Source organism: Scyliorhinus canicula, chromosome 3 (assembly GCF_902713615.1).
Source record: "Scyliorhinus canicula chromosome 3, sScyCan1.1, whole genome shotgun sequence".
NCBI lineage: Eukaryota > Metazoa > Chordata > Chondrichthyes > Carcharhiniformes > Scyliorhinidae > Scyliorhinus > Scyliorhinus canicula.
Genome location: NC_052148.1, coordinates 12,209,277 through 12,232,742, shown reverse-complemented (window position 1 = coordinate 12,232,742; position 23,466 = coordinate 12,209,277). Strand labels below are relative to the sequence as shown.

The 23,466-nt window shown below is 49.0% G+C and overlaps 1 protein-coding gene across 1 annotated transcript in view; it reads right to left on the bottom strand.

Annotated features, from left to right (window-relative positions):
- dysf (dysferlin, limb girdle muscular dystrophy 2B (autosomal recessive)) overlaps positions 1 to 23,466 on the bottom strand; it is a 450,750-nt gene that overhangs the window by 18,229 nt on the left and 409,055 nt on the right. Inside the window, exons 47-53 of the mRNA XM_038793128.1 lie at positions 20,085 to 20,176; positions 16,730 to 16,900; positions 15,673 to 15,815; positions 11,963 to 12,102; positions 5,446 to 5,534; positions 3,667 to 3,762; positions 547 to 688 (exon numbers count right to left, since the gene is read on the bottom strand). Coding sequence (XP_038649056.1) covers positions 547 to 688; positions 3,667 to 3,762; positions 5,446 to 5,534; positions 11,963 to 12,102; positions 15,673 to 15,815; positions 16,730 to 16,900; positions 20,085 to 20,176 — 873 coding nt within the window. The remainder of the gene's footprint in view (positions 1 to 546; positions 689 to 3,666; positions 3,763 to 5,445; positions 5,535 to 11,962; positions 12,103 to 15,672; positions 15,816 to 16,729; positions 16,901 to 20,084; positions 20,177 to 23,466) is intronic.

Genomic DNA, 23,466 nt, shown 5'->3' with positions numbered 1-23,466 from the left:
CTGCAGCAACTCACCAAGCCTCCTTCGACAGCACCTTCCAAACCCAATCCCACTCCCACCTGTAAGGACAAGAGCAGCAGATATGTGGGAACCCCACCACCTGGAGGTTCACCTTCAAGCCACTCACCATCCCGACCTGGAAATATGTCACCGTTCCCTCACTGTCGCTGGGTCAAAAGCCTGGAATCGCTCCCTACCAGCACGGTGGTTCTACCTACACCTCAGGGACTGCAGCGGTTCAAGAAGGCAGCTCACCACCACCTTCTGAAGGGCCACTAGGGATGGGGAATAAATGCTGGCTTTGCCAGCGACGCCCACATTCATGAATGAATAAAAAAAAGGAAGTGATATAATTCCCATGGGGGCAGCGATGACTCGACTCTTTGGCGAGGGCATTCTGGCAGGAAACCATGGCCTTTGGGGAAGGGGAGATGAGAAATAGAAGCAGCAATGAGAAAACTTGTGAGCCTGTGTTTGTAACTGACGATGAGGCAGGTTATAAGTGAGACATTCTCTCCCCCATACTTACTGGTCTCTCTCACTCACCTTCTTGGCAATGGCACAGACTTGTTCAGTGGGCAGATATTCGAAAGGGAAGACAAATCTCCAGTTGAAGTTTCCTTCTCCCCCCATTGACCTGTAGTGAACATCTGTCTTCTGTTTGTTGCCCTCATAGCCCAGAAGCCACCTGGTGACAGAATGAGAGCCATGGTCAAGCACAGTTCACCCAACGCATCCCACTGCAGCCTGGAGTGTCTCAGCGAAATGTCACATTTTGTCGATTTTAAGTGGAAACCGCTTCAAGCCCAACAGATTGTGCATCCCTTTGTTTTTGGTTATGTAACCTTGATTACAAGGGGCATTAAAGGTTTGACAATCAATGTCCGCTTTGCCAGAGATGCCAACATCCCATGAATGAATAAAAAAGTCTAAAATGGTGTAGTGCCTTGCATGGCAAGGTACTTCACAGGAGTGGCTAGCTGACACAATACGACACTGGCTACAAGTAGAGATATTCCATTCATTTTGGTAGGAAAAATTTGAATGCGGTTTACAGGGTCAACGGCAGGATTCTGAGGAATGTGGAGGAACAGAGGGATCTTGGGGTTCATGTCCACAGATCTCTGAAGGTTGCCACTCAAGTGGATAGAGCCGTGAAGAAGGCCTATAGTGTGTTAGCGTTTATTAAGCTTGAGTTTAAGAGCCGCGGGGTTATGCTGCAACTGTACATGACCCCGGTGAGACCACATTTGGAGTATTGTGTGCAGTTCTGGTCACCTCATTATAGGAAGGATGTGGAAGCATTGGAAAGGGTGCAAAGGAGATTTACCAGGATGCTGCTTGGTTTGCAGAATAGGTCTTATGAGGAAAGGTTGAGGGAGCTAGGGCTTTTCTCTTTGGAGCGGAGGAGGATGAGAGGCGATTTAATAGAGGTTTATAAGATGATGAGGGGGATAGAGTGGACATTCAGAGACTATTTCCTCGGGTGGATGTAGCTGTTACAAGGGGGCATAACTATAAGGTTCAGGGTGGGAGATATAGGAGGGATGTCCGAGGTAGGTTCGTTACTCAGAGAGTGTGTGGAATGGACTGCCTGCTGTGATAGTGGAGTCGGACACTTTAGGAACTTTCAAGCGGTTATTGGATAGGCACACGGAGCACACCCTGAATGACAGGGAGTGGGATAGCTTGATTTTGGTTTCGGACAATGCTCGGCACAACATCGAGGGCCGAAGGGCCTGTTCTGTGCTGTACTGTTCTATGTTCTATGTATCATAATGAAAGCAAAATATTGCGGACACTGGAAATTTGAAATAAAAACAGAAAATGAAAATGAAATGAAAATCGCTTATTGTCACAAGTAGGCTTCAATGAAGTTACTGTGAAAAGTCCCTAGTCGCCACATTCCGGCGCCTGTTCAGGGAGGCTGGTACGGGAATTGAACCGTGCTGCTGGAAATACTCAGCAGATCTGGCAGCATCAGTGAAGAGAGAGACAGAGTCAACATTTCTTGTCCTTGGGGTTCAGTAGAACGGTCATATAGATTTGAAACGTGAACTCTGTTTCTCTCTCCACAGACCTGCTGAATTTATCCAGCGTTTTCTGTTTCCAGTCGACAACATAGGAACAGGTATTTCAGCCAGGTCTCCATGTGAGTCTCCTCCCTCTTCATCACTGGCATATCCTTCAACTCCTTTCTTCCCAATGTGTATATTTAGCCTCTCCTTTGATGCATCTACACCATTCAGCTCAAGTGCTCGCTATGCGAGTGAGTTCTGTAGCGCTACTTTGAAGTGGATCAGCAACGTTCTTCTCTGTTTCCTGACCAGAATTTACCCTTAGCCAACATCAGAATGCAGCCAGTGAGCTGCGATGGCAGCTATTATGGACGTAACACCCCCCCCCCCCCCCCCCCCCTATCCACAAGTATAGGCGGGTCACTAATAAATCCCTTGAGGAATTCAGGAGGAAAGTCTTTGTCCAGAGAATGGGGAACTTTCTTCAGCGAGTGGTTGAGGTGAATGGTTTGGAAGGTTGAGGATAGAGAAACACACGAGAGAGAAGGGAGTAGAAGGATGGGTTGATGGGGTGAGATGACTAAGGGTGGGAGGAACCTCAGGTGGAGCACTAACTCCGGCATGGACCAGTTAGGCTGACGGCGGGTTTCTTGGAGTATTCTTACACCCTGCCACACTGGCCTATTGCAGGCTGGTGATGGAGGGGGGTCACATGAAATACAATAGGTGACAAACCCAATGCCTTTCCTATTTCCGAGCTGTCTTACTGTTATATTACTGTGGATGGGTAGGGCATCAGGCATCCTGCCGGTCTTTAGACATAAAGAAGCCTGTGTCATGGGAATGCGACTTTAAGAAATGTTTGTCTGCTCAAGTGGCTACAGTGATGTCAGAGTGTGGGTGGAGCTAAGCTCTGGCTCTGCTTTTTAGTTTCACTTTGAGGAAAAAGTTGAGTGTGTCTGTGTTTTTTAGTTTTGTTTTCGTGTTGAAATGAAATGAAATTTCAACACTAAATTAAAACTTTAAAAAAAACTGTTGGAGCTGCAGCCAGCCAAAGCAGGTGTAATTTTGATCTCTCTGCAATCTAAAGACTATCTCTAGATCATTTGGTGAATTCAGAGCGATAACTGCTCTCAGTAGAGAATTTAAACCTGATGTGTTTCTGTAAAAAGGGTTTTTATCTTATGGATGTTATAGGATTACTGAGAGTGTTGTATTCTTTGGGGGTTGTATTTGAATTAATGGTTGCTAAGATGTTCACTGCATGCTTTAAAAAGGTTAACTGAGTTCATAGAATAAACATTGTTTTGCTTTAAAAAATACTTTTAGATTTCTGCTGCACCACACCTGTAGAGTGGGCCGTGTGCTCCCCATACCACAATCGAGTGAAAGTCATGGGTTAGGTGATCTCCATGATATAGTTTGGAGTTCTCTAAACGCTGGCCCATAACACCTGTAACCTTGCTGAGGGTGCCCCCAGTGGATCATCGCTGCGGAGCAACTATTCTTAAAGTCTGTGAGCTGACGACTGACTAGAAGCCTGACGAATGTGCACCCCAATCTCCCCCCCACCCCTCTGCAATATTCACCCGTGAGACACTCCATAAAAACCAAATCAAGAATGAATTGAGTTCAGAGAAGTACTGACCCTTTCACGTAAATATCACTCATCTTCTCTCCTGTAATGCTGAGGTCATCTAAGATTACATCATTGGTGTTCCATATTATGCAGCGCAAGAAGAAGCTGGAACAGATATAGAGGAAATACAACAGCTTCACCAGAAAAAACATTGTTATTTTGCCATTTAATGATAATATCCAAGAGGTTCACTGTCCCCATCAAACACTCCCAGGACAGGGGGTTAGATAGAGTAAAGACCCCTCTACACTGTCCCCATTAAACACTCCCAGGACACGGGGTTAGATACAGGCTAAACCCCTCTACACTGTCCCCATTAAACATGCCCAGGACAGCTACAGCATGGGGTTAGATACAGAGGAAGGCTCCCTCTACACTGTCCCATCAAACACTCCCAGGACATGGGGTTAGATACAGAGTAAAGCTCCCTCTACACAGTTCCCATCAAACACTCCCAGGACAGGTACAGCACAGGGTTAGATACAGAGTAAAGCACCCTCTACACTGTCCCCATCAAACACTCCCAGGACAGGTACAGTGCGGGGTTAGATGCAGAGTAAAGCTCCCTCTACACTGTCCCCATCAAACACTCCCAGGACAAGTACAGCACGGGGTTAGATACAGAGTAAAGCTCCCTCTACACTGTTCCTATCAAACACTCCCAGGACAGGCACAGCACGGGGTTAGATACCGAGTAAAGCTCCCTCTACACTGTCCCCATCAAACACTCCCAGGGCAGGTACAGCACAGTGTTAGATACAGAGTAAAGCTCTTTCTACACTGTCCCCATTAAACATGCCCAGGACAGGTACAGCATGGGGTTAGATACAGAGGAAGGCTCCCTCTACACTGTCCCATCAAACACTCCCAGGACATGGGGTTAGATACAGAGTAAAGCTCCCTCTACACAGTTCCCATCAAACACTCCCAGGACAGGTACAGCACAGGGTTAGATACAGAGTAAAGCACCCTCTACACTGTCCCCATCAAACACTCCCAGGACAGGTACAGTGCGGGGTTAGATGCAGAGTAAAGCTCCCTCTACACTGTCCCCATCAAACACTCCCAGGACAGGTACAGCACGGGGTTAGATACAGAGTAAAGCTCCCTCTACACTGTCCCTATCAAACACTCCCAGGACAGGCACAGCACGGGGTTAGATACAGAGTAAAGCTCCCTCTACACTGTCCCCATCAAACACTCCCAGGGCAGGTACAGCACAGTGTTAGATACAGAGTAAAGCTCTTTCTACACTGTCCCCATTAAACATGCCCAGGACAGGTACAGCATGGGGTTAGATACAGAGGAAGGCTCCCTCTACACTGTCCCATCAAACACTCCCAGGACATGGGGTTAGATACAGAGTAAAGCTCCCTCTACACAGTTCCCATCAAACACTCCCAGGACAGGTACAGCACGGGGTTAGATACAGAGTAAAGCTCCCTCTACACTGTCCCCATCAAACACTCCCAGGACAGGTACAGCACGGGGTTAGATACAGAGTAAAGCTCCCTCTACACTGTGTCCCCATCAAACACTCCCAGGACAGGTACAGCACGGGGTTAGATACAGAGTAAAGCTCCTTCTACACTGTCCCACGTAAGTGCATTCGCCCACCTGCAGTTGAAGATGTGGGAATAGCTTGTCAAATGCCTTCGAGATCATGTTTAATTTTTTGTGAGGAATTTTGTCTTGGAGCCCTGACACTGTTTGGGACTGGTGCAAACCCTTCCATCCCGAGTTATATAGCAGCATAGTAACAGTGTTGTAGAAGGGAAGGAATCTCACCTCTTGGCTTTGCGAGGAGTGATGTTGAATGGGGGTCCTGGTGGTCCTAGTGACTTTGGAAAGATGTCCACCCAGAGTTGGATCTTACCCTGATGAACAGGAAAGTGAAAAGCAAATGCATCTTGTGAGACAATAGGTAAATATTACGTCGGGTTGATTCCATGAAATGGGCTTCATCCACTCGACCTCCCTTATTGAACCTTCCTATCTCCTGCCTTACTTTATGCTCTGCAATGTCCTCCACCAAGAACCTCGACCCGTCCGTCAGGTTTTTTTTAAAGAAGAGGACTCTACTTAATGATCAACCGTGGCTCAGAGGGTAACATTCACTCCGTACATGACTGACGCACAGTAGCAGCCGTGTGTACCATCTACAAGATGCACTGCAGCAACTCACCAAGGCTCCTTCGACAGCACCTTCCAAGACCACCACCTCTACCATTTGGAAGGACAAGGGCAGCAAACATATGGGAACCCCACCATCTGGAATATCCCCTCCAAGTCACCCAACATCCTGACTTGGAAATATGTTGCCATTCCTTGTCAACATCTTGGAACCCTCCTCTCTCACAGCGCTGTGGGTGGACCTACACCGCATGGACTGCAGCGGTTCAAGAAGATAGCTCAGCACAAACCTCTCATGGGTAATGAGTGATGGGCATTAATAGTCATGGCCTGGTTAGTGATGTCCACAGTCCCTGAAATAATACTTTGAAAAAAAGCATGAGCCGCAAGTCTGAAAGTCATTCTTTCAAACCCCAGAGAGACTGGAGCCCATTACCTATGTGGTGCTAAACCCAGGTTCAACAGGGTAGACATAAAAGATTCTATGGCCCACTCCTGTTCCTATTTTCCTAATATTTGAAGACGAGTAGAGGAGTTACTCCTATTCTGGTCAATATTTATCCTTCAACCAACATCACTGAAAACATCAAAACTCATTTAGATTGGAAACTGGTGGGAAGTGGTGTTCATCAGGGGTTGGTGTTGACACCAATGTCATTCACCATTTATATAAACCTCAGGAATGGGAATTACAATTTGACAATAAGATACTTTATGAAAAAGGGACGCCCTTTTTAAATGCTAGCCCGATCTCTCGACCCCCCCACCGCAGCCTCCGGACTCCCCCAATGCCCCAACTTACCTTAAGGGCTCGTCAAGCACCCCTCACCCAACATCATAAGGGAAGGGCTCCTCGAGCCCGGCGCCCGACCACACCCAGGGGCCTCCAATGGGCTGGGAGACTCGCCCAGGCACAGTTATGCCTGGTCCACATTTATGTGTCATGGTAAGATCTCCAAGGCAGGGGCGTTTGTTCTCGGGCTTCGGGAGCAACGGGCGCCAACATATTTAACTGAGCCTATCTGCTCACTTCAATGTGCAAACCTGGATCCTGCCCAACGAGGGCATGATCCAGATCGCGATGTCCCGTGAGATCTCATTAGATCTGACGAGGGGTTCCAAGTGTCGCAAATCTTGCAAGAGGCCCCTCGCAAGATTTCACGTCACTGGCTCGGGCCGTTCGATCGCGCCCATGGCATTGGAGAAATGAAAGGGACAAAAAGCCAACAGTCCCCTGGAACCTATGACCTTCACCCTCAGATGTTAAATGAGGGAGCTACAGAGAGAGTAGATGTATTGGTCCAGTGTCCCTGGATTCTAGAACTGGCCAGTTTATTGGAGGGTGGAAAACATAACCACACTATTCCAGAAAGAAGGAAAAGAGAAAACAGGAAACCACAGACCAGCTGACCTGACGCCAGCATAAATGAAAAATACTACTAATAATAGAATAAACTAATAACAACTATTATAAGCAACATGATATCAGAGCTCTTAAAATTAGAATATGATTGAACAAAGAGCCTGCAAGGATTTAGTCAGATTAAGTGAGCGGGCAAGAACATAGTAGATGTGCTTCAGTGTGGGGTAGTGTGACGTTATTCAATTTGGTAGGAAAATTAGAAAAGCAGAATATTTTTTAAACAGTGAGAGAGACTGTGAAATGTTTGCATTCAGAGGGATTTGGGTAACCTTGTAGATGAATAAGACCATAAGGCATAGGAGCAGAATTAGGCCACTCAGCCCATGGAGTCTGCTCTGCCATTCAATCATGGCTGATATGTTTTTAATTCCCATTCTCCTGTCTTCTCCCATAACCCCTGATCCCCTTATTAATCAAGAATCTATCTATCTCTGTCTTAAAGACACTCAGTGATTTGGCCTCCACAGCCTTCTGCGGCAAAGAGTTCCACAGATTCACCCTCTGGCTGAAGAAATTCCTCCGCATCTCTGTTTTAAAGGATCATCCCTTTAGTCTGAGATGGTGTCCTCTGGTTCTAGTTTTTCCGACAAGTGGAAACATCCTCTCCACGTCCGCTCTGTCCAGGCCTCGCAGTATCCTGTAAGTTTCAATAAGATCCCCCCTCATCCTTCCAAACTCCAATGAGTAATAATAATAATCTTTATTAGTGTCACAAGTAGGTTTACATTAACACTGCAATGAAGTTACTGTGAAAAGCCCCTAGTCGCCACATTCCGGCACCTGTTTGGGTACACAGAGGGAGAACTCAGAATGTCCAATTCATCTAACAACCACGTCTTTTAGGACTTGTGGGAGGAAACCGGAGCACCCGGAGGAAACCCACGCAGATACAGGTAGAACGTGCAGACTCCGCACAGATAGTGACCTAAGCCAGGAATTGAACCCGGGTCCCTGGCGCTGTGAAGCAACAGTGCTATCCACTGTGCTACTGTGTAGCCCATGCAGACCCAGAGTCTTCTACTTCTTCTCATTTTACAATCTCTTCATTCCAGGGATCATTCTTGTGAACCTCTTCTGGACCCTTTCCAAGGCCCCAGCACATCCTTCCTTAGATACGGGGCCCAAAACTGCTCACAAAACTCCAAATGGGGTCTGACCAGAGCCTTATATAGTCTCAGAAGTACATCCCTGGTATTGTATTCTAGCCCTCTTGACATGAATGCTAACATTGCATTTGCCTTCTTAACTGCCGACTGAACCTGCACATTAACCTTAAGAGAATCGTGAACAAGGACCCTTTGTGCTTCTGATTTCCTCAGCCTTTTCTTATTTAGAAAACATGCCTTCATCTTCCTCCCAAAGTGCATAACCTCACATTTCCACATTGTATTTCATTTGTCACTTCATTGCCCACTCTCCTAGCCTGTCCAAGTCCTTCTGCAGCCCCCTTGCTTCCTCAACACTACCTGTCACTCTACAGATCTTTGTATCATCTGCAAACTTAGCAACAGTGCCTTCAGTACCTTCTTCCAGATCATTAATGTATATTGTAAAAAGTTGTGGTCCCAGCACAGACCCCTGAGGCACATCACTAGTCACCGGCTGCCATCCGGAAAAAGATCCCTTTATCCGCACTCTCTGCTTCACAGAATCACAGAAAGTTAACATGCAGGTACAGCAAGTGATTAGGAAGGCAAAGTCCTTTATTACCAAAGGATTGACTATAAGAGTAACATGGGCGAGAGTCTCTGGCCTCCCAGTCGCGTGTATCCAGGCAGTGGTAGACTGCGCGCCGTTCACTGCCGGCGGGATTTTCTGCTCCCGCCTCTGTCAATGGGAATTTCCATTGAAGCCAGCCCATGCTGCCGGAAAACCCATGGGCAGGGAATCTGGCCGCCGGCAAACGGCTGGAGAATCCCAGCCAACTGGTACCTGAGGGAGCACAACAAAGGTTCACTGGCTGGTTCCTGGGATAGGGAGATTGCTGTTGAGGAGAGATTGTGTAGACTTGGCCTATAGTTCTGAGGGTTTTGAAGAATAACTTAGTGAGCTCATTGAAGTATATAAAATTCTTCAGTGACTTGGCTCGGTCAATGCTGAGAAAATATTTCTTTATTTTAATTTAGAGTACCCAATTCTTTTTTTTTCCCCCAATTAAGAGGCGAATTAGCGTGGCCAATCCACCCGCCCTGCACATGAAATGAAATGAAATGAAAATCGCTTATTGTCACAAGTAGGCTTCAAATGAAGTTACTGTGAAAAGCCCCTAGTCGCCACATTCCGGCGCCTGTTCAGGGAGGCTGGTACGGGAATTGAACCCTGCTGCTGGCCTGCTTGGTCTGCTTTAAAGCCAGCGATTTAGCTCTGTGCTAAACAGTTGTGGGGGTGAGACCCATGCAGGCACGGGCAGAAGGGGCAAACTCCACACGGCAGTGACCTGGGGCCGGGATCGAACCCGGGTCCTCGGCGCCATAAGCAGCAGTGCTAACCACTGCGCCACCGCGTGAGAAAATATTTCTATGGGTTGGAAATTCTTGAACGTTGATTCAAGGTTTCTGATGAAGAGGTAGGCTAGTTAGGACTGAGGTAAAGAGAAAATTCCTCACTCAAAGGGCAGTGAAGCTTTGGAATTCCCTCCACCACAGAGCTGTGGGTGCTTAGTCGTTGAGTATATTCATGAGATGGATCGATAAATCTTTGACCACTAAAGGAAACATGGGATAGTGCGGAGAGGTGAAGTTGAGTCAAAGGTCAGCCATGATGTTACAGAATGATGGAGTAGGCTCAAGGGACTGAATGGCTTACTCCAGCTTCTATGATCTTATCCTCAAGCATTTACAGTTCACAAGGGTCCTTGCCCTTGGCAGGCAAATCCACCTTGTGCCAGAGAGAATGGTCTTTCTCTTTTTTTCATCGATTCACCACCAAGACATCAACCGACTCTTGCCTATCAGAGAAAAGACAATTTGACACCCAATCACAAAAGCGTGGTCACCTTTAGATCGTAAGACGAAGAAGTTGGCTATTAGGCCCATCGAGTCTGCTCCGAGAGTCAATGTGATCATGACTGATCTGTAATGATCCTCAATTCCAATTTCCCGCCTTATCCCCATAACCCTTGGTTCCTTCACTGATTAAAAATCTGTCTATTACAGCCGCGAACACACTTAACAACCCAGCCTCTACAGCTCTCGGTAGTGAAGAATTCCACACATTCACTCCCCTCTGAGAGAAGAAACTCCTCCTCATCTCTGTCTTCAATGGGTGACCCCCTGACTCTGAGATTCTACCCTCTGGTCCTAGACTCTCGCACAAGAGGAAACAACCTCTCAGCATCGACCCTGTCGCGCCCCCTGAGAATCCTGTATGCCTCAATAAGGTCGCCTCTCATTCTTCTAAACTCCAAAGATAGGTTTTAAAGAGCTTCTTAAAGTAGAGGTGGAGAGGTTTAGGGAAGGAATTCTTGAGCTGAGGACAAAGTACCTGAGAGGGAACGATGGTATGACTGGGTAACAGAAGGGGAGGAGAATAGCAGGAATGATTCAACAGTGCTAAAGAATAGAGGGAGAAAGAAAAATGGTGTTGGAGGTGTTTGGCATTGAGCCAGAGCCGCAGCTAAAATGTGCGTTCGAATGGACATAGGATTAATTTTTAAAAAAATAATTAGGCTTATGTTAACACTACAAATAAGTTACTGTGAAAAGCCCCTAGTCGCCACATTCCGGCGCCTGTTCGGGTACACAGAGGGAGAATTCAGAATGTCCACGTTACCCAACAGCACGTCTTTCGGGACTTGTGGGAGAAAACCGGAGCACCCGGAGGAAACTCACAAAGACACGGGGAGAACGTGCAGACCCCGCACAGACAGTGACCCAAGCCGGGAATCGAACCTGGGACCCTGGCTCTGTGAAGCCACAGTGCTAACCACTGTGCCAAGCTGCTGCCCATGGCAGCATGGCACGACAAAGGAAAATGTGGATTAATAGGATTTATAATCATGGCAAAGGAAAATAACGATAGACTAGACCTTATATAATGCCTTTCACAATTACTAAACATCAAAGTGCTGCTCAGCCAGTGAGGTATTCCTGAAGTGCAGTCGCTGTTAGAGGAAACTAAGTTGGCAGCTAATTTGAGCAGAGCAAGCTCCCACGAACAGTAACGGCCAGGCAATCTGGTTTTGCGATGTTGAGTGAGGAATAAATATTGGTCAGGAAACAGGGGAGAACTCCAGTGCTCTTCGCTCAGTTAATGGCATGGGGGATCTGTCATGTCCGCCTGGGAGTGCAGGCGAGCCGATCATCACACCTGAAAGACAACGCCTCCGGCCGTGCAGCACTTCCTCAGGGCCGCACTGGAATGTGAGCCTGGGTTATTGCCTTCAGGCCCTGGAGTGGGGCTTGAACTCAGAACCTTCTGAGCCGGGCGCAAGAGTGCCTCCCCCACCGAGCTGGAACACCACGTCATCCACACTGCATCTAAACTCTTGAACTGCACACATAGTGAGGGCAACAGCTTCACTGGTAATGGAAAGCACACTCGTAAAAATAAAGCACGCTTGTAGCTCAGGCATGGAGTACCAAATTACCCGGCGCCCTGTGGGGACTTTATTTGGAAAAACACTTTGGTGTAGTTCAACGAGCGATGGAAGAATCTATAAAGCAGGCCGCTTTGCCCCACACACCTTGGTGTTGCCCTGTGTTCACTCATGCAGCAGGCGTGGTTATTGCAACAAAATCCAGCACTTACCTGCTCAATGTCAGGCTGCAGTGGGCTGAATAAGGCCCTGGTCTCCACATGCTCTGGAACCAAGCCCTGTTTGTGGAGCGCGTATAAGGCCAACCGTTCCTCGGGGGGCCCGAGGTGTGTGCCAAGGAGCTTTCCGTCCTCTACAATGAAACGGGAGAGTCAATCAGCCACTCGTAACGATTTGCGTTCCCCACAATCCACAACCACAGGGTGAGAATCCTGCCTCTTAATTGGTTCCACTGCTTATCAATGAGGGGCGTTGGTGCCGGGGAAGGTAGAACACTCGTCATGGCAGATATTCAGCGTTAGTGTCCAACATGTATGGGATAAATAGAATAGAGCTGGAATGGGCCATACATGCCTGTTCTACCATTCAACTAGATTACCAGTGATCTCCTGCACAGATCTACCTTCCTGCACCATCTCCATATCCCTAAATCCCGAAACCGGCCTTATTTAGCTCAGTTGCCTGGGCGGCTAGTTTGTGATGCGGAGCGACGCCAACAGCGCGGGTTCAATTCCCGCACCGGCTGAAGGCTCCACCTCTTCAACCTTGCCCCTCTGAGATGTGGTGATCTAGTTGAATGTGGTGATCCTCAGGTTAAACCACCACTGTGGTGTTCTTTGTGTTGCTTATTTCAGGACGGTTGGCGTAGTGTTCACGAAGACCACAGAATAGCTTGAACTTAAACAAAGCTGGACATTTATTAACAGTACGAACTTGGATTTGACCCATACTCCTGAAGAATACACAGTTGATTAATAACATTTAAACTACACTCATCTACAGCTAATATCACTACTGATATAAACTATGATTTGCTCTCACTTACACTATCTGTACTTCTGACTCTCTCCTGCTAACTCCTGCACACACTCTCCCACAAGGCTTAGCATCACTGCCTTATATAGTTGTAAATGTAGCTCCCTCTAGCGGCTGCTCTGGACATTTCATTAATCCTTGCAGTTCTTACAGTTACGATAATACCACAACCACCAGTCAGCTCTCTCCCTCAAAGAGGAAAGCAGTCTGTGGTCATCTGGGACTGTGGCGACTTACATTTTTAATTCCCTCAGCTCCGAAAGAAAACTCTGTCAACCTCAATAATCAATCATTGAACTTTCACTGCCCTCTGGGGTACAGAATTCAAAAGGTTCACGATGCCCTAAGTGAATGTTTCCTCATCTCACTGACTGTTATATATATTGTTGTTTTATTTGTAAATATCTGTAAATAGCTAGGATGTAGCTGTTATGCAGAAGTGTTCCAGGAGGTCCCAGTTGCACCAGCGACTCATGTGAAATATAATCCAGTCCTTCGATTGGCCAGGAATGGCAAAATGAAACATAAAGGCCGGGATTCTCCCTTCTGGGGCCTAAGTCCCCACGGCGGCGGGAGAACTGGCGCCAATCACTCTGGCATTAACAGCCTCCGCAAGTAAGGTGGACGGCGGAAAGGTTGGCGCCACTCGACCCGGCGCTGAAGGGACGGCGCGAGTTTGCACATGCGCGGAACCGCCGCCATGGTTCCGCACATGTGCAGACCGGCCGGTGTATTTTGGCGCATGCACGGGGGTTCTCTTCTCCGCACCGGCCATGGCGGAGCCGTACAGGGGCCGGCGCGGAAGGAAGAAGTACCCCCACGGAACAGGCCCGCCCACAGATTGGTGGGACCCGATTGCGGGCCAGGCCACTGTGAGTCAGATCGCCCCTGCACCCCCCCCCCCCCCCCCCCCCGAGGACCGCCCCCGCCGACCTACCTGCCAGGCCCTGCCGGTACGTGAGTTGAGTGATTCATGCTGGCGGGACTGGCCAAAAGCGGACAGCTGCTTGGCCCATCGGGGCCCGGAGAATTGCCGGGGGTGGCCGCTGCCAACAGCCCCTGACCGGCGTGGCATGAATCCCGCCCCCGCTCGAATCACGGCGCCGGAGAATATGGCAGCTGGTGTCGGAGCGGCGGGTTGAGTTTCACGCCGCCGCCCCCCCTCCCCCCCCCCCCCCCCCCCCCCCCCCCCCCCCCATCCGCCGGGGATTCCCGCCCAAAGAGTTTCTGATCTTTCCAAACTTAAAGTGTTAATTAGAACTGGAAACTAAAAGACAACAAGAACACATAGAACTCATCCTTCCCCTGCGACCATGGCCTGTAGACCCCAGAGGAATAATTTTCTCATCACCTCCCCTGTCAAAACCCTTAAGAATTTCAATTGGAATACAGTAATGAGCAGTACTCCAACCAAGGCGTTTAAAAAAGTTTAAAGTGTATCTTCACAGGCCCACGCTGTTTTTAAACCCTGTGGGCAATGGGGGGGGGGAGAGTGGTGGAAATGTTCCCGAGCTGATTATCAGACTGTTGACTGTTGAACGTCGTAGTGAACGCTCTTTCCGTGGACAACAAGTCTGGGTGCTGGGCTCGAACCCCCATCTCTGGTCCAGAGGTAGGGGACATTGGCATAGCGCCACAACATCTCCCTGTGTTTAAAACAGTCAAAGATTTCAATGAGGTCAATGACAGGAAACTATTTCCTCAGCTGTGGAAATCCACAACAAAAGAGCGTCATTTTTAAATTAGGGCGAGGTTGTTCAGGAGTGCAATGAGGAAGGATTTCCTCGTATGAAAGGGTAATGGCATTGTCAGCCCCTGAAAAGGCTTTGTTTGTGGCGTTGGTCAGAATTGAGAGGGCTGGATTTGAATCATAGAATTTACAGTGCAGAAGGGGGCCATTCGGCCCATCGAGTCTGCACCGGCTCTTGGAAAGAGCAACCTACGCAAGGTCAACACCTCCACCCTATCCCCATAACCCAGTAACCCCACCCAACACTAAGGGCAATTTTGGACACTAAGGACAATTTAGCATGGCCAATCCACCTAACCTACACATCTTTGACTGTGGGAGGAAACCGGAGCACCCGGAGGAAACCCACGCACACACGGGGAGAACGTGCAGACTCCGCACAGTGACCCAAACCAGGAATCGAACCTGGGACCCTGGAGCTGTGAAGCAATTGTGCTAACCACTATGCTACCGTGCTGCTACTAATTTACTTTAGTATGGAATGAATGGAGTAAAGCTGGGTAAATGGAGCTGATCAGCCATGGTCAGCACGGTACACAGTGGTTAGCACAGCTGCTTCACAGCTCCAGGGTCCCAGGTTCGATTCCCGGATTGGGTTACTGTCTGTGCGGAGTCTTCACATTCTCCCTGCGTCTGCGTGGGTTTCCTCCGGGTGCTCCGGTTTCCCCCCACAAGTCCCGGAAGATGCGCAGATTAGGTGGATTGCCCATGATCAATTGCCATTAGTGTCCAAAAGGTTTAGGTGGGGTTACTGGGCTATGGGGATAGGGTAGAGGCGTGGGCTTAAGTGGGGTGCTCTTTCCAAGAGCCAGCGCTGACTCGATGGGCCAAATAGCCTTCTTCTGCACTGTAGATTGTATGGCATAATTGGACAGCAGAACTGTGGCGCTGAATGGCCTCCTCCTGTATGCTTAGATAAGCCTTGAAGGGCATGATGCCACATAAATAATTCTCATGTCATATAATTACTCACTACTGAATGAGGCCATTTTGCCCGGCTCTGTGCTGGCTCTCTGAAAGAGCTGCGATTCGTTTCCCTCATCGCTACTCAAGACGATAAAGCGTTTCCCCGAGCGTCAGAGTCTCTCGCCTCGCACAGCACGACCTCAGAGAAAAGCAAGAGAAGAATAGACCTACCAAAGTCTGAGAGAAGGAAGTCCTCCCCTCTGAAAGAGATTTTATCCTCCCTGCACACTGGGAGCTTGTAGCCGTGTCTCTGCGCGTAGATGTGAAGGCGCTGGCTTGGTCTGAGCTGGTCTCGCCATCGGTTTGGTCCTGATCTGAAAGGGCACAGTCATTATCTGAACCATTGCACTTCACCTTACAGGGATAACATTGAAGATCAGGAATCTAGATTCATTAAGGGTTTGATGCAAAACAGTCTGAGGGAATTCAGGAGAAAGGTCTTTACCCAGAGTGATGAGATTGTGGAATCCGCTACCACAGGGAGGGGTTGGGGTGCATTGTATCGACGCTTTTAAGGGGAATCCAGACAAATAAACAGGGGTGAAAAGAATAGGCGGCCATATTGACGGGATTGATGAAGGAGGAAGTGAGGCGGTTCCCATGGTGCATTAACACTGGCACAGAACAAGGTTACAGGTCAATGGAATGTGGAGTTGAAGCTACAATCTGATCAGCCATGATCTTATTGAATGGCAAGCAAGCTGGAGGGACCAAGTAGCCATACGTCTATAAGACGTGAGAGCAGGAATAGGCCATTTGGCCCATCCTCAGGTCTGCTCCGCCATTCAATGAGATCATGACTAATCTGAAATGATAATCCTCAACTCCAATTTCTGGCCTTATCCCCTTAACCCTTAATTCCCAAAGTGCTTTTCCAATCACAAGCCGTTTATAGAACCGACAGAAAGAAAGTTGGATATATACATTATATGGGACCAATTGGCTAGTTTTACTGAAGTGCTGGTATGGGAATGATGGGCTGAATAGCCTTTTTCCGTATACTATGATTTAATAAGATTTTGGTCACCTGCACTGAATGCCTCCTCCTTTGTCTCGTTGACAGTTAGTGTCTGACTCGACTCCTCTGAAGCACCTTGTGGAGTTTCATTCAGTTAAAGTTGATATTAGTTGTCTGTTGCCCGAGGTATCACAATGCAGCTGACACCAGCGGCCAGAGTGCTTCAGGGGGTCAGAGAGAAAACAAACCGTGCAGTGACACACAACTTACATGGAGTAGGTTTGAGGTAGCCCACAACAACCTCCAAACCGAGACAGGAAGCGATTCTCCAAGTCAATCACTGTTTCCCCAATTTTCTCATCCTTCGACAGCAGGTCATAGTCGTAAAGAGTGACCTTCAGATCCTTCTCAATAGGTAGTATTCCAGTCAGCTCATACATCCTGAGGGAACATTACTCCTTTAGTAAGGATGGTAAGTGAATTTGTAGCAATTTGCAGAATTATCTTCAGGCAGTGTAGCCCATACTGTACCTGTCCTGGGAGTGTTTGATGGGGACAGTGTAGAGGGAGCTTTACTCTGTATCTAACCCCGAGCTGTACCTGTCCTGGGAGTGTTTGATGGGGACAGTGTAGAGGGAGCTTTACTCTGTATCTAACCCCATGCTATACCTGTCCTGGGAGTGTTTGATGAGGAAAGTGTAGAGGGAGCTTTACTCTGTATCTAACCCCGTGCTGTACCTGTCCTGGGAGTGTTTGATGGGGACAGTGTAGAGGGAGCTTTACTCTGTATCTAACCCCATGCTGTTCCTGTCCTGGGAGTGTTTGATGGGACAGTGTAGAGGGAGCTTTACTCTGTATCTAACCCCGTGCTGTACCAGTCCTGGGAGTGTTTGATGGGGACAGTGTAGAGGGAGCTTTACTCTGTATCTAGCCCGGGGTGTACCTGTCCTGGGAGTGTTTGATGGGGACAGTGTAGAGGGAGCTTTACTCTGTATCTAACTCTGTGCTGTACCTGTCCTGGGAGTGTTTGATGGGGACAGTGCAGAGGGAGCTTTACTCTGTATCTAACCCCGTGCTGTACCTGTCCTGGGAGTGTTTGATGGGGACTGTGTCGAGGCAGCTTTACTCTGTATCTAACCCCGTGCTGTACCTGTCCTGGGAGTGTGATGTGACAGGATAGAGGTGATGTGACCATCAATTCACTAGAGACACGATTGGAAGTAAACTGTGGTTTTATTAGTCTTACAACTGAGCCTGCCTGCGACCAGAAGAACTGAGGGTAGGCTCACGCGGCTGTAGCACTTTATACTTCCGGTAGTGCGAGGAGCCATGGGCGGAGCCAGGGTGGAGCCCTGTACAAGCTCCTCATCTCCCCCTGTGGGCAAAGCCGCACAACGGCTCACAGACAGAGCCCACAAAGACATAATACAATGTAATATAATAGTGTGAATTACAATACAGTATGAATTCACCAGAGAGTGTTTGACGGGGACTGTGTAGAGGGAGCTTTACTCTGTATCTAACCCCATGCTGTATCTGCCCTGGGAGTGTTTGATGGGGACAGTGTAGAGGGAGCTTTACTCTGTACCTAACCCCGTACTGTACCTGTCCTGGGAGTGTTTGATGGGACAGTGTAGAGGGAGCTTTACTCTGTATCTAACCCCGTGCTGTATCTGCCCTGGGAGTGTTTGATGGGGACAGTGTAGAGGGAGCTTTACTCTGTATCTAACGCCGTGCTGTACCTGTCCTGGGAGTGTTTGATGGGACAGTGTAGAGGGAGATTTACTCTGTATCTAACCCCGTGCTGTACCTGTCCTGGGAGTGTTTGATGGGGACAGTGGAGAGAGAGCTTTACTCTGTATCTAACCCCATGCTGTACCTGTCCTGGGAGTGTTTGATGGGGACAGTGTAGAGGGAGCTTTACTCTGTATCTAACTCCGTGCTGTACCTGTCTGGGAGTGTTTGATGGGGACAGTGCAGAGGGAGCTTTACTCTGTATCTATCCCCGTGCTGTACCTGTCCTGGGAGTGTTTGTTGGGGACAGTGTAGAGGGAGCTTTACTCTGTATCTAACCCCGTGCTGTACCTGTCCTGGGAGTGTTTGATGGGGTCAGTGTAGAGGGAGCTTTACTCTGTATCTAACTCCGTGCTGTACCTGTCCTGGGAGTGTTTGTTGGGGACAGTGTAGAGGGAGCTTTACTCTGTATCTAACCCCGTGCTGTACCTGTCCTGGGAGTGTTTGATGGGGACAGTGTGGAGGGAGCTTTACTCTGTATCTAACCCCGTGCTGTACCTGTCCTGGGAGTGTTTGTTGGGGACAGTGTAGAGGGAGCTTTACTCTGTATCTAACCCCGTGCTGTACCTGTCCTGGGAGTGTTTGATGGGGTCAGTGTAGAGGGAGCTTTACTCTGTATCTAACTCCGTGCTGTACCTGTCCTGGGAGTGTTTGATGGGGACAGTGTAGAGGGAGCTTTACTCTGTATCTAACCCCGTGCTGTACCTGTCCTGGGAGTGTTTGATGGGGACAGTGTAGAGGGAGCTTTACTCTGTATCTAACCCCATGCCGTACCCCTGTGGGTGTTTGATATTGACTCTGATAACATGAATGGAAAATGTAGAGCAAAGTCTCCCAGTGACGTCGCTACCTTGATGAGAATCAAAAAGCATTTAAAAATAGTATTGTACTCTTCATGTTGAAAATGAAATGAATGGGCAAACAAAAAAATCCTTCAAACCTTTATGATAATTAAATAAGTCTGTTGGTGCCTCCTTGGTTCGAGGTTTTTCAAGCCTAAGACTCCCTCGTCTCTTTTACGAGCCAACTTGTGAGTCTGTGAATGTTTAAGTTGGCAGCTACTGGAGTTAGTACAGTGCAGCCAGGGGTAGGGGAGTCGGAGCCAAGGGGTACATCCTACGTGTGGGAGGCACAGTGTTCACTGAATCCTAAACACTCTTCATATCGGAGAAAAGGAAAGTTAAGACATGTCCAGAGGGACGGGTGTCAGGAACACACGTGTTCTGGTTCACACGGCTTCTCGTTCCTGTGTCGAAAACAAAACCACACAGCATGCCTGACTATCCCAGAGAAATGGCACATCACCCGCACAAGAGGACGACCTATAGATTCTCTACAGTGCAGAAGGAGGCCATTCGGCCCATTAAGTCTGCACTGACACACTGATAGGGCACCCCACCTGGGCCCACTCCCCCCCCCCCCTATCCCAATATCCCGACTGAATTTGCACATTTTTGGACTACTTCTGCCCTGGTGGGCCGCACCCCCCCCCCCCCCGCCCCCTCCTCCTCCTCCCCCTTCTCTCCCCTCCACCCCCTTCCCTAGCCTGTGCGAAGACAGGCAATCAGATTGGAAATCATCCCAGCCTCATCACCATTGGGCTAGGTGGCAGTAGATGCAGCTTAACTTGCGTCTCCTGCTTCCGGTCACTACCCAGCTGGGAGCTGCAGTTGGGTCAGGTTGCGATGCCCAGCACAGTCCAATAGCTGGAATTCACCGTGTGGATTCACCTTTTTGTTTCCAGCGAGTTGTTGCAGCCCGTGATTCACAACCACCCGGATCTAAATCTAACGTGCGCTGAGAATGCCAGCAGGGAATAAGGGCAGCGTACCTTCCAAACTCCGGGTCGAGTGTACACGGGATGTAATTTTCCTGGTCACTGGTTGACTTCCTACCCAGAGAAACTTTCACATACGGATCGCACTGAAAGAGAAAGAGGAGGAGTAAAAAGATGCAGCATTTCAGCCCGGGCATGGGGACGGTGCGGGGCACCCTCACCACCCAGTCCAGTGTTTATGGGATCCTGCTGTGCACAAGCCATCTGCTTTGTCTCCCTTCATTACCAACAGTGACCCCACTTCCAAAAGTTGGCTGTAAATCTTTACGGGATATCCTGAGACCTTTAAAGGGCTGCATATTAATGCAAGTCTGTTTTTCCTTTCCACGCTTTTTCATTTTAAACACTGCTCATTTCTGATCCTCCAGGGTTGGGGAATTGGCTTCAACTACTGTACGTATAAATATATACTGAGTGCAAGACTGCTGGCCCACACTTTTGCTTTCATTTATTTTTCCTCTCCTTGCCTCATTATCTGCGTCTGGGAATTTCTTTCCATCCTGACGTACTCAAAGTAATTTTCCCTGTTTAGTCCTGACCTTTTCCACTGAGGCCCTCTCCCCTGCCCTTCTCCACTCCCTCCCCCCCCCCACCCCCTGCTCTCACCCCACCCCACCCCGTCATGGGAACCCTCTGCACTCACTCATCATTCGATCTCCACGGCAACAGGCTTTTGCCTGCTCATCCCACGGCAGCACTCCGGGCCGAACTAAATTTTGAACATAGAACGTACAGTGCAGAAGAAGGCCATTCGGCCCATCGAGTCTGCACCGACCCACTTAAGCCCTCACTTCCACCCTGTCCCGGTAACCCAATAACCCCTCCTCACCTTTTTGGACACTAAGGGGCAATTTATCATGGCCAATCCACCTAACCTGCACGTCTTTGGACTGTGGGAGGAAACCGGAGCACCCGGAGGAAACCCACGCAGACACGGGGAGAAGGTGTAGACCCCACACAGACAGTGACCCAGCGGGGAATCGAACCTGGGACCCTGTGAAGCCACAGTGCTAAACACTTGTGCTACTGTGCTGCCCACAAATTTTAGGCTGTTAAATTCCTGTTCAATTCCCATCTGCCACTTATCTGCCTATTTGACCATCCCGTCTAAATCTTCCTGTAACTCAAGACACTCAACCCCACTGTCACGGCCAATCTATGCGTCATTCGCAAACCTACTGGTCCTACCATCCACATAGTCATCTATGTCGTTTATATAAATGATAAACAATAGGGGGCCCAGCACAAATCCCTGTGGAACGCCACTGGACACTGGTGTCTAGACATTAAAGCAGCCGTCTTTCATCACCCTCTGTCTCTCACTAAGCCAATTATCAATCCACCTTCTCAAATCACCCTGTATTCCATGTGCCTTCTTAATACGTCTCCCATGTGGGACCTTGTCAATAGCTTTGCTGTTGTCAGCAAATTTGGAAATGTTATATTGTCAGGTCATTTATATATATCATAAACAGCTGGAGCCCAAGCACTGATCCCGATTGTACCCCACTCGTTGCTGCCTGCCACTCAGAAAAGACCCATTTCTTCCCTCTCTCTATTACCTCTCTGTCAACCAATTCTTAATCCTTGCCAATACATTACTCCCTATCCCATATGCTAGGGGTTGGTTTAGCACACTGGGCTAAATCACTGGCTTTGAAAGCAGACCAAGGCAGGCCAGCAGCACGGTTCAATTCCCATACCAGCCTTCCCGAACAGGCGCCGGAATGTGGCGACTAGGGGCTTTTCACAGTGACTTCATTTGAAGCCTACTCGTGACAATAAGCGATTTTCATTTTTGAAAAGCCTGCCATTTCTGAAAGCCCAAATACACCACGTCCGCTGGGGTTATCATTTTAGATCAGCCATGATCTTATTAAATGGCGGAGCAGACTCAATGGGTCAAATGGCCTACTTCTGCTCCTATGTCTTGTGGACCAGGGGCTGGTTTAGCACACTGGGCTAAATTGTTGGCTTTGAAAGCAGACCAAGGCAGGCCAGCAGCACGGTTCAATTCCCATACCAGCCTCCACGAACAGACGCCGGAATGTGGCAACTAGGGGCTTTTCACAGTAACGTCATTGAAGCCTACTCATGACAATAAGCGATTTTCATTTTTATTTCATTTAATTTCATTCATTATCTATTCTATTATTCACATCCTCAAAAAACTGATTTGTTGATTTTTTTTCGTGAAATGCTCTCTGATCACATATTTTCTAATAGACTCCAGCATCGTCCCCATACTGATATAACGCTGACTGGTCTGTAATTCTCCCTTTCTTCTTTCCCTCCCATTTTGAATAGTGGGGTTACATTAGCTACCCTCCAATCTGTAGGAACTGCTCCAGAGTCTATAGAATCCTGGAAGATGACCACCAATGCATCCACTATTTCCAGGGCCACTTCCTTTAGCACTCTGGGATGTAGATTATCGGGCTCTGGTGATTTGTTAGGCTTTAACCCCCATTAATTTCCTCAGCACCATTTTCTTATTAATATTGATTTATTCAATTCCGCCCTCTCACCAGACTTAGAGTTGACTCTCAGCTGAATGCCACCACGTGTATCATTACTGGAACACGACGCTCAACACCGCCTCCCTGCCCCAACAAAATTCACTCCTCCATATATCCGCCGACTTGCAACAATCCACAAATTGATAGAAAATGTTCACAAAGCCCCCCACCTGGCGCTCCGGGCTGATCGACTCAGCCCACCCGAGATACAACTCCCATCAAGGAGGGAGACCTGGAAAACCCCTCACACACAGGACTTCAACACTAATTCCGCCTGGACAAATGAATGAGAATGAGAATGGCACGGCAAACAAGTACCCGGGGTGGGAATCTTCGGGAACCAGCGCTGCGGGCAACTCCGGCGCGAAGGAGTGGCGTGAACCACTCCAGCGTCGGGCCGTCCCAAGTTGGCCCATGCGCGGGAGCTCCATCTTGCGCTGGGGTCATCCCAGCACATGCGCGGGGGGGGGGGTTCATCTCCACGCCGGCCATTGCGGACCGTTACACCAGCCGGCACAGAGGAATAGAGTGCCCCCATGGCACAGACCCGCCCGCAGATTGGTGGGCTCTGATCGTGCGCCAGGCCACCATGGGGGCAGCCCCCCCCCCCAGGGCCAGATTCCTCCCCCCCCCCCACGCCCCCCTAAGGACCCCGGAGGCCGCCTGCCGAGCCAGCTCCCGCTGGTAAATACCTGTCATAACATACGCCGGCGGGACCGGCCGAAAACAGGTGGCCACTCGGCCCATCGTGGGCCGGAGAATCGCCGGGGGGGGTCTACTGCCAATGGTCCCTGACCGGCGCGATTCACCCCCCGCCAAATCCCCAGCGGCGGAGGATTCGGCATCCGGCGGTGGTG